The following is an 11,944-nucleotide window of genomic DNA, read 5'->3' as shown; positions in this document are numbered from 1 at the left end:
ATATATTAAGTGCTTGGATGACACAGCAGTCAGTAATGGTGGCGTTCCACAGTTGAGAACCAAGCTTGAATCTCAGGAGTGCTATCGGCCGGCCGTCTACAGACATGACTGGCTGTGTGAGGGGGGATGGTGTTTTCTGGTAAAACCGGGCCTGCGTGACCCTGACCAGAATAAAGTGGTTAATAAAAATAAGAAAAAATAGAGGGAAATATAATAAACATTTTTATCTGTCCAATATATTATACTAAAATTCAATAAAGTTTTTTTGTTAATTACATGTCAACAAATTAATCTAGTTCAGTCCACGCTAGGTGGGGTTTGACTAGGACAAGGATTAAGGGTAGGCAGGTAGGACTAGGGTGCTTTGTGTTAGAGCCAGCCTCACTGATGCCTCGATGATGCCGCACATCAATTTACAACGTGCTGATTTCTGGGGCGTAGGGTGCTATGTTGGTTTGCTAGCTGCATGAAACTCCGAACAATAATAAAAGCTAATTAACACCAGCTAACTTCAATACATCGATTCACTCAATTGTACAGTTTAGGTTTTCTTTTCTACTCTGACAAAAAGACCATTGTTACATACTCATTAACAGGTGCGTTCAAGCTAGCCCGGTTTATACGGGCGCAGAGAAGTCACCAACAATTGTAATTTCTCATTCAAAAAAAGAAAAAAAAAGAGGGCAACCCCAAGTTTTTTGGAGAACTTTTTACAGGCTGTCTTTTTCAATTTAGAGATAATGGTTCTCAGTGTGGTTCGGTGGAGTCCTAGAGTTTTAGAAAATAAAATAAAAGCGTCTTTTAAATGCTGAAAAATGTTCAACATTGAGATTTGGGCCACTAACCTGTATGTGTACTGTATTGTTCACGCTAATATCCGCCAGTTTAATCCAGCCATGTGCAGAGAGGGAACAATTTAATAAATAATAATAAAAATAATAAGAAGAATACACTATTTGGTTTAAAGAATATGCAATTTGGTTTGGTTAGCCACTCTCTCTAAGATACAGATGTTGCCTTTTCAAACGTCTGCATTTGGTGCAAAAATAATATGCATGAGATTCGTAAGACTCTAGAATCCTAGTGATGAAGTAATGGCACTGTGAGGTTCGACTGCTGACACAAAAATGCAGTTTAAAGCTTTTCTATTAAAATAAACATCTGTGGAATGTAAAATAATGATATTAAAACGTGTTTAAGATCATAAAGATATCTCCTGATCTTTAAAAAGACACTGGCACACATTCCGCTAATAAACTTCTATTAGAAAGAGAAATTAGCAGTAAAATGTTCTGGGTGTTTCTTATTGAAATGCTAAAATCAAACATTTTGGCAGTGATTTGCATGGATTAGCGAGCCACGTGTATTTTAATACTGCGTTTTTCCAATGAAAAGCAAATAAACTGCAAATAAGCGAGGTAGTGTAAAACATCTACGGAAAATGGTTTCAAATTGGGAGACTTTGGAATACCTACACGTAGTATACCCACAGATAGAAACCTCTCCAACAAACCTACTGAAGATGGGACTTGCTTATCATAACTGGCCACATGTTGTCTTATAAATATGTGAAACACATAAAACCTACTGAGGATGAGAGCGCTGTCGACTCTACGGCCAGATAAATACATAAATAAGCACAAGGTGCAACAGATGTGGGATCCCAAACACCAATCAAGTCAAAATTACGTCCAGGGAATGAATATTGTGGTCCGAGCCCGATTTGTTCACTTGGCGAGTTCTCTTTCACTCTCTCAATTACTTTCTCACAACCTCACCTGACCATTCATTCGATGGCCTAAAGACCGGTCAGGCCTTCTGAAACAGTAAGCAGCAGCGGAGCCGATTGTTGCACTTCAGGAACCGCAGCTTCTCGACCGTTTCAGTCTTCACTGCACGTGAGACGGGATACTGAAGAAAAGTCGCTAAGTGCTTTAAAAGTGGAAGAGCGCAGGATCACTGAAGCACGCAGTACTTCTTATAGTCGGACTCGAAGTCTTCATCCATGCTGGTAGTGTCTGCCATCTTTTTGCCGTCAGTTCTTGGCAGAAATTGAGAGTAGTCGACTCCTTGTTGCTCGTAGAAAAGAATGTAGGCTGAATCTGTGTCGATCTCCTCCGAGTGAAGCTCCTGGAAATGAGAAAAGTGACATCAGATCTAAATATTTAGTCTACAAACATTTTTTTATTTATTCAAAATGAAATCTATAAGATACTTCTTCAACTGCTGGCACTACTGCAGCGTTCTCCGTAATTGTACGTTTAGTGTGGGCCACCTATGCAGTGGCACGTTACACTAAATATTTCATGGCAAGATAACAAATAACCTACATGAGCTTCATGAGGAAGTTCATTGTCCACTTAATCCACTTCTACAGTTAGCTAAAGCTTCCTAAAGTTGTTAAACAGTTTACCTGTGGTGAGGGCACACTCATATGAAAAGCGTTTTGCACTTTGCTCACTACGGATCGCTTTGCTCAGTGCTTGGCTTGAGCGGTGCAGTAAAACGTCATCGAAGTGCGAATATGAGGCGAATCTGCATTTGTGTGGAATAACCATTAACCAAAGTCAGGTTAATTGGAGACAAGGAATTACCCTGTAGGTGAATGTGTGTGTGTATGTGTGTTTGCCCTGCGATGGACTGGCGCCCCATCCAGGGTGTTACTGTGTGCCTTGCATTGAAAAGCTGGGATAGGCTCCAGCATTTATGATATAATCATTTATGACATATTAATGAAATTGTACATTTAAAAAAGGCATTTTGGCCGCTCAGGTGGCGCAGCGGTAAAAAGACACGCTGCAACCAGAGCTGGATTCTGAGTACGTCGTATCGAATCCATAACTGCCTTACCGGTTCGAGGCCGAGTGGCTGTATGAGCAACGATTGTGGGGTGGGACAAAGAACCGGATGTGGGTCTCTCTTTGTCAGAATGCGATTACGACCTCTGCCGGCTGATTAGAGGCGCCCGCACAGAGATGAGGAAGAGTGCCCTTAGGGTGTGTCTCTCCGCATGCAACGCTAGGTGGCACCACACTCATCAGTGTGTGGGTGGCAAGAATGCATCCGGCCGCTGCCCATGTTTCGGAGGGGATGTGGGTTAGCTTCGATCTCCTCGGTCAGGGCAGGGTTCGGCATAGACAGAGAGGAAGCACAATGCTAATTGAACAATTGGATGCGCTAAAAAAAAGAGTGTTTATGTGGGTTGTACATTAAAAGAGTTTATGATCTAAAAGATTTAAGTATGACAAATATACAATTTTTATCCAATTCAATTCTTGGACATTTTGACAATGATAATACAATTATTTCATGATGTTGACGACAATCCCTCTTTTTTCCCCTCACAAAGCTCTTAACACTTCTCACACAACTGGCTCCACACACACATACATTAGAATGTAAGCACAACACACACTGTTTACTCTGCAGAATAGCAGAGACCATCAGAAACCAAGGACATGAATTTATTTTTACAAGGTACAAATTCACACAAGACACAAGGACTCAAAGAGTTAGAAACCTGAAGGACGTTACCTTGCAGCTACTGTCATTGTAACAGTACCATTTCTCATTGGGGTTTTTAGCGTAGGTCACATAGTGACCCCCTCCCATTATTCCTGAATGACACTGTAAACAGAAAAGCATTTCAGTGTAAATATTCTGAAACACAGTGATGGTGAGATATGTACAAATCACAACATACATTTACAGCACTAATCCACAAATCAACTAACGAGGTTTCAACACAAAATGCCACTTTTAATGACTACTGCAGTCTCAGAATTATTCAACCCCTTTATGACAAGCATTTTTAGTACTTTTCTTGTAAAAACAGATGGAGTAAAAATATGCAAACACAGGCCACAGACTCTTTTGTAACAGGCTGCAAATGGACTACGGGCTATGGTTTGGACACCCCTGTTGTAGAGCATCGTTTTGCTGTTATGACCTGCTGTATTTATTTATTTTTTCTAGGATTTTAACGTCATGTTTTTCACTAGATACTCATTACACAAGGTTCATCAGTTCACAAGGTTATATAAAACACAGTCATGGACAATTTAGTATCTCCAATTCACCTCACTTGCATGTCTTTGGAATGTGGGAGCTAACCCACGCAGACACGGGACACGGGAAGAACATGCAAACTCCACACAGAAAGGACCCGGACCGCCCCACCTGGGGATCGAACCCAGGACCTTCTTGCTGTGAGGTGACAGTGCTACCCACTGAGCTACCGTGCCGCCCAATGACCTGCTGTAAATATAACGTATAGCCAGACATCAGCTACTCTTGGGTTTTCTGTGGGGTTGAAGTCAGGTGACTGTGACGGCCACGCCAGAATCTTCCAGGACTTCTTTTGAAACCAAAGTCTTGGTGGACTTTGAGGTATGCTTGGGATCAGTGTATTTGAGGCATTTAGCAGATGCTTTTATCCAAAAGCGACCTACAATTATGACTGAATACAATATAAGCAACTGAGGTCTGAGATCTGCACTTCTCCACTTACTTACCCAGGATTTTGTTTTTCAAACAAAAACAAGTGTTACATGAATGACTGGAATACATGGACGTGAAAGACTTACCGAGATTGCATATAAGTTATACAGGGGCTCAGGGCAGATGTCCGTTTGCTGAGAAGCGCTATCCGTTTCTGTGCTAGTCTCAGAGTGCCTGTCACTGTGGTTGTTCTCTAGGTCCAGCCCGTTCATCATTACAACATGAGAGTCAGTATTAGAGGCATCTGATGACCAGGAGGAGTCCTGTGTGTTGGAAACTCCGGGCCCCTGAGGCTCCCCTTCTGTGGTAATGTTGGGTTCTGGCTCTGAGATACTCTCCTTACAGCTACTGCTGCTGCTGTCTAGGTTTTCTTTGCTGTTAGAGAGTTTGTGTTTGCTGCCCAGCTGAGGAAGACGCAGGCGTCCCTGTCTCCGGCTGGGGCTCTTGGGGCTGCTGCTGGGGCTGTTGCTTCTGCTCAGGGGGCTCCCCACTCTTCTGATTGAACATGGGGCGCCTAAAAAAACACATTTTATTTCATGGCTTATATAGATTATTTTATTTATTGCAACTATTATACTATTTAATGTTAATTAAACTATACTTTGGAGAGAGAAATACCTAACACTATCCCTATTATCAGACCCGCAGTGATGACACATGGCAAAACGACCCAGACATTCATTTCCAATTAGAGCTGGCAATTTCCGGTGACGGGAGGTGGAACGAACATTAGGCATGCAAAGTAGGTGGAGTCTGACACAAAAAAATTTAGCAAAGTTTAACTTTCTGCAAATTATTTATTAAATAAATATTTTATTTATTTATTAGGATTTTAACGTCATGTTTTACACACTTTGGTTACATTCATGACAGGAACGATAATTACTGGTTACACAAGAAGATCCGTTCAAGTTTAATGTCAAACACACTCATGGACAATTTTGTATCTCCAATTCACCTCACTTGCATGTCTTTGGACTGTGGGAGGAAACCGGAGCTCCCGGAAAAAACCCAGGCAGACACAGGGAGAACATGCAAACTCCACAAAGAAAGGACCCGGATCACTCCACCTGGGAATCAAACCCAGAACCTTCTTGCTGTAAGGCGACCCACTGAACCACAAGTAGAAAGCAGCGATCGCAAAAACAAAGGCAGTTGTCTTGTAATATTTACTGCACAGACAGTGATGGACTATTAAGGGATGAAATTTGTAGACGAGTGATTTTTTTGTTTTAGTGGGAACACATCTGATTTCTGGTCAAATCTGATTATTTTTTTATTTTTATATTTTATTTCTTTTATTTTTCCCTTTTTTTCTCCCACTATAGCGCATCCAATTTCTACCCATCAATCATCCTCTCACTAATGCTGGTCCCTGCTCCTGACTGGGGAGGACGAGCCTGCTCTGTGCACGGAGGGCCACACCCTCTACCGCGCTACTTTCCCATCTCCATGCAGGCGCCACCAACCAGCCAGCAGAGGTCGTAATCGCACTAGTCTGAGAGAGAGTCCCCCTCCGGCTTAGTCCCACCCCTTATCTGAACAACAGCCCAATCGTTGTTCATGTGGCTGCTCAGCCTTAGCCGGCAAGGCAGAGGCGAGATTCGATACGATGTATTTTGATCTCAGCTCTGGTGAACAGCGTGTGTTTTTACCACTGCGCCACCTGAGCGGCGGTAAAATCTGATTTGTGAACAAATTGTTTTTTGTATTTGCTCTGTAGATAGTAGCCAATACAGTTTGCTGGACTGTCATGGCATTTGTTTTTTTATTGCTTGCCAACCAAACCCCAGCAGGTGATGATCACACTTCCGGTGTGAACATAGGGCGATGAGTGATCAGTGATTCAGGCAACAAGAGTTAAAAAAAAACCTTGCTGCCTACCTAGGCAGCTGCCTAAGTAGAGAGGATTCTAATAAGACATTGACCTTATAAGGCAGATTAGTTGGACGCACAATTATGTCACCACAGTTCTAGCTTATTAAACTTAAATGTTTAGTAAGCAAAAACTGTGGTGATGTAATCGTGTCCAAATATGTGCCAAATATCTAGTGGGATGAGGGAACACAACCTGCTAGCATCTCCCTCCATGTCCCAAAAAGTGGTTAAGTTGTCACTGACAAGCCTGAATTTGCTAATAAGTAACACTTGTACACCTTTATACATATTTAAAATCAATAATAATTTATTTACATTTAAAAAAAATTTTTTTGTTGCTCCACATTTGTCCACCATATTTGTACATTTTTGTGAGAACAGTCAGATTATCACTCAGAATTTAGGCATCTCAGTAGGCAGCATTTTAAGGTATCTAAGAATGTAGACTCGGGAGAGAGCATACATAGCGCTTTTCCACCAAAAGAACCATGGTTCTTGAACCGGTTCTGGTCAGGTTTCTTAGAACCTTGGCGTTCTGTAGAGAACTGACGCGCGTTTCCACCAGTTTTTGAGAGCCAAGCCTGCGTCATCAACAGTGGGCGTTGCTTAACGAAAGTTAAGAGTAGTAATATCATGGCGGAGCGTGTAGATTATGTGCGAGCATTTGTGCTGCTGTTACAGATGTTCGTTTTTATACAAAAAGCATTGATCAGCTATTGGTAATAAGAAGACGTAGACGTGTTTGTCGCAGTTGTTGCTTTCTTTAGTTCAATGACGTGAGAAGCGTTTTGCGCTTCGCTCTCACCGCGACCCTCTGCGCAAATAGCCGATTTGCTCAGCGCTCGGCTTGAGCGGTGAAACATCACTAAAGTTCCACGACACGGACAAACATTTATGTGAAATAACCATCAAATGTACTCTAAAATACAATACATGTATCTGTGTTTAACTGGATTTACTTCACGTGTGGTGTTTACGCAGCTCAGGGTTCTGAACCTTTTCGGGAGAGTCGAAAAAGCTTCACGTAAAAAATAAAGCGTAATGTGGCTAAATGTACTAAAAGTACGACATAGAAACACTACATTTCTCACCGTTATTACTGGTTATAAGTGCTATGTACTGGTTATAAGTACTCTGTACTGCCCAAATACATCGGTCATTGTTTTAGTACAACAAGCCACGTTACGCTTTATTTTTCCCGTTAATTTTCGTACTGTCTGGGTAACTTTTACCACGTCATATCACACAATTCATCTTTTTTAAGGCGCTTTGAAAAGATCAGCGGCAAACTGGATCAAAATTTAATCAGGTGAACTTTTAAAGATAAAAATTCAGCTTCAAGCTCCATACGAGACACCAGCACACAGTGGTTTAGCAAAGCACCCAAACCTCTACACTCTGACACGCCCACCGATTATGTCATGGTTCGCGCTGAAAAACCAAGTATTCTGTGGTGCCAGATTAGAACGCTAGTTCGCTGTCTGGAACCTCTTTTTTGGTGGAAACACGTGGAACCGGTTCAAAATCAAGTTCGCGAACCAGAACCGGAACTGTTCCGGTTCGGTGGAAAAGGGGTAACAGTGAGCTCACTAGGTTTTCAGACAGACCCTTAGTGAATTCTAATATCTAAAACAGAAAGAGGAATCATGGCAGACACAGACCTCTGCCAGATATAGGAGGGCTGACTACAGTGATGGTGGAGACGGAAGACACTGAGGATTCTCTGCTGTGCAGTTTCTGGAGCTCCTCCACCAGACACTCGCTCTGACTCTGCAGGCTCCAGGCACTCTGAGCCGCCTCTCGTGGCGCCAAAAATGCACTGGGATTGAAGCCCCTACGTGGAAACTTCACTATCTTCTGAGACTTGATCCAACGACCGTTTACAAACTGGAAGCGTTTTAGGTGGACAATCTGTAAAATTAAAAAGAACAGTTGTATGACACGTATCAACGAGAAGGAGTTTACAACAGCAGCACTGCTTCAGAATAAAATGGGAGGGAGTCATTCATTTTTGAAAACAGCTGGCAATGTATAGCATTAGGAGGTGAACTGTTAAGGTGAAATGCTAACTGAGCAGAGCAAGCAACAATGCACAGCGACAAAGTTAAGCAACGTTCAGTTTAATGCAAATAGTAACTGAAGTAACACTTAGAGAACAGTCACAATAGGCTGGAATGTTGTGTTGGATGTTGTATTAATTCCAATGAAGTATGATTATCATCACGTCTTCCTTCACCATATGCACACTAAGCGCAAGCCACAGCTTATAGTGCGTTGTGCAGACAAAATCATCGGCTGTCGGCATTCCACCCTCAAAAATCTATACTCTTTTAGGATGAAAAAGCGGGCACAGAAGATTATGATTGACCCCTAACACTGTGATCACTCTTTTTTCCAGCGGTTTCCATGTCAGCGGAGACCAAAAGTGAGAGCTATAAAGACTCGGACCACCCGCAACCTCTACAGCTTCCTTCCCCAGGCCATCACCCTCCTAAACAGGGACAATTCCTACTGCTTACTGCTGAACATGCACTTTAATACACTTGCTGTACATACGTAGCATCTGTATATATCATGCCATAATTCTAGGCTACACTGCCATGCAGCTACTGTTGGGACCTTGAGCAAGGCCCTTAACCCTCTCAGCTCCATGGGTGCCGTATAATGGCTGATTCTGCATTCTGACCCCAGCTTCCAGACAAGCTGGGCTATGCGGAAAAAGAATTTAATTGTACTGTACACGTGTACTGCCACATGCTGCACACATCACAAAGGCATGGCTGCAGAAGAAGAGGGTATGGGTACTGGACTGGACTGGCCTGCCTGCAGTCCTGACCTGTCCCCAATAGAGCATGTGTGGAGAATTTTGAAACAAAAAATGCGACAACGACGACCCCGTACTGTTGCACATATTAAGACGTGTTTACAGGAAGAATGGGACAAAATAAAAGCTGAAACACTAAATCACTTGGTATCCTCGGTGCCAAAACGTCTTTTAAGTGTGGTGAAAAGGAATAGCAACATTACAAAGTGGTAAATGCTTTACTGTCCCAACTTTTTTTTGGAATGTGTTGCAGGCCTGAAATGCAGGAATGGATGTTTATTAATAAATGGAATGAAGTTGACCTGACAAAACATCTTGTGTGTTTTTATTATTTCCATTTTCCATGCTGTCCCAACTTTTTCTGATTTGGGGTTGTAGTATGTGGTTTGGGATGCAGCCCATGTGAACCCACAGTGTCAGGAAACACTGCATCACAGAAAAATATTGTATTTGCTTGTAATATGAGCATCACCAAAATGCTTTATTTAGTACTAAGACATGTACAAGAGGACATGCACTAGCAGAACGTGACTCCAGATATTAACCCTGGTCTGATACCAGCATACTGGACCAGGTTAAATCTTGTAACACGAGTGATTTGTAGATGCAGAGATTTAAAGCAATCAAGCAAAGCTACATGTACGATAAAACAGTAAGCTTGGGTTTGTCATGGCCAGATGACTGACAGTAACCTTAGGGTCAGAAATGCCCTCAAGTGACCACTGAAATTGCTGCTAATGTAAATATAGTAGAAAGTGTGTTGTTTTTACCAGTATGGGTGGCAGCCTCCAGAGTTCCAGCTTCTTGGTGGCCAGGCAGTGGGTTTTACATTTGGAACAGTAGTAGAGCTCATCCTCACCCAGCTCTTCCTCACTGGTGAAGGCCTTTAAGCAGCTGTCCAGACTGATGGGCTCAGCCTGCGCACGTCGACTCAGCTCAACACTCGCGTGCTCTTCCACTATCTGCACAAAATACACATAACCACTTGGTCAACAAGCATAACATGTTTTCCCCCCAAGAATCTGCCATTATTTGTGTTTTTGAATTACGTAAAATATGTTTGAACATATAATCAGGGGACTGTGGTCCATTAGGAAAAGCCTGCCTAATTATATGTTTAAGTAGGACAGCGGAACTAGTCAAGCATCAAAAGACATTTTAATCTAGTTGGCAGTTCTGTGAAATGGTTGTCTCCATTTTTTTTAAGGGAATGTTTCTAAGTAAGAACTACTAGCCATTCCTAGAACATGATGCTCTTTTATCAGTGGTATCAAAGATGAGGAGAAATGACACATTCAGTACCTTGTTTAGCTTAATAGGGGTTACAAGTTGACTCAAGTCACAGAAATATACGTTGTCTGTATCTACAAAAATAAGTACCCCCCTCCTTCCCGTATGTCTGATAATATCGTAACTCTGACTGAGAGGATTAATCGTACTGCACATTCCTATTGCCTAAATTTTTCTTAGTTGTTATTTGTTTGTTTTAATTGTTTCAATAAATCACTAGACTCGTGCTTTTAGCCTGAACTCCATGCTGCTATATTTCCTGTATTTACTAATTCTATGTTAAAATCTCAGTCCTGTTACTTTCAGTCCTGTTACTCATATACAACCATCTTTCATTTAGAAACCTTGCAAAAAGGAAACAAAGTTGTCTGAGACTGACCAAAACACATTCTGACTAGTTAAGTATGTGTGTTACTAGACTTATTGTTGATCTAAGATAAAAAACTAAGATACAAAGTTTAATTTCATTGAGTTACTGTACAGTATATTTACTAAAGACAGCAGTTCTCGGTGTTTTGGAACTAATTTTACATAAATAAACCAGGAGTTATTGATAAATATTGAAAAATTCTAGTCATGTTGCTACCTTTAATTAAAGACTGCAAAAGCAATCTGTTATCAAGTCATTTCCTACAATCTACAATATCTTTATACTGGTCAACTGTATAAATACACCAATAAGGCATAACATTATGACCTCCGTCCTAATATTGTATTGGTCCCCCTTTTGCTGCCAAAACAACCCGTCGAGGCATGGACTCCGCTAGACCCCTGAAAATGTGCTGTGGTATCTGGCTCTGAAATGTTAGCAGCAGATCATTTAACTCCTGGTAGAGATCTGGGGAATTTGGAGGCCAAGTCAACACCTCAAACTCATTGTTGTGCTCCTCAAACCATTCCTGAACCATTGCTCCGTGGTCCAGTTCCGATGCTCACGTGTTCATTGTTGGCGCTTTCGGTGGTGGACAGGGGTCAGCATGGGCACCCTGACTGGTCTGCGGCTATGCAGCCCCATACGCAACTGTGATGCACTGTGTATTCTGACACCTTTCTATCAGAGCCAGCATTAACTTCTTCAGCAATTTGAGCTACAGCAGCTCGTCTGTTGGACCGGTCTACACGGGCCAGACTTCGCTCCCCACGTGCATCGATGAGCCTTGGCCACCCATGACCCTGTCGCCGGTTTACCACTGTTCCTTTCTTGGACCACTTTTGAGGAACACCTCACAAGAGCTGCAGTACTGAAGATGCTCTGATCCAGTCGTCTAGCCGTCAAGTCAAGTCAACTTTATTTATATAGCGCTTTTTACAATAGACATTGTATCGAAGCAACTTTACAAAATCCAGGACCAACAGATACAAAACCCCCTGTTGAGCAAGCCGAGGGCGACTGTGGCAAGGAAAAACTCTCTGAAAATTACGGGAAAAAACCTTGAGAGGAACCAGACTCAG

General features: G+C 42.1%; 1 protein-coding gene across 1 annotated transcript in view; it reads right to left on the bottom strand.

Moving 5' to 3' along the window:
- Positions 1 to 752: 752 nt before the first annotated feature.
- The window catches only part of usp32 (ubiquitin specific peptidase 32), a 151,568-nt gene continuing 140,376 nt past the window's right edge, over positions 753 to 11,944 (bottom strand). The window contains exons 30-34 of the mRNA XM_063016647.1: positions 9,973 to 10,164; positions 8,040 to 8,289; positions 4,587 to 5,014; positions 3,535 to 3,627; positions 753 to 2,130 (exon numbers count right to left, since the gene is read on the bottom strand). Of these exons, the coding sequence (XP_062872717.1) occupies positions 1,957 to 2,130; positions 3,535 to 3,627; positions 4,587 to 5,014; positions 8,040 to 8,289; positions 9,973 to 10,164 (1,137 nt within the window). The 3' untranslated portion in view covers positions 753 to 1,956. The remainder of the gene's footprint in view (positions 2,131 to 3,534; positions 3,628 to 4,586; positions 5,015 to 8,039; positions 8,290 to 9,972; positions 10,165 to 11,944) is intronic.

Source organism: Trichomycterus rosablanca, chromosome 20 (assembly GCF_030014385.1).
Source record: "Trichomycterus rosablanca isolate fTriRos1 chromosome 20, fTriRos1.hap1, whole genome shotgun sequence".
NCBI lineage: Eukaryota > Metazoa > Chordata > Actinopteri > Siluriformes > Trichomycteridae > Trichomycterus > Trichomycterus rosablanca.
The sequence above is the reverse complement of the archived record's forward strand: the minus strand, read 5'-3'. Positions and strand labels throughout refer to the sequence as shown.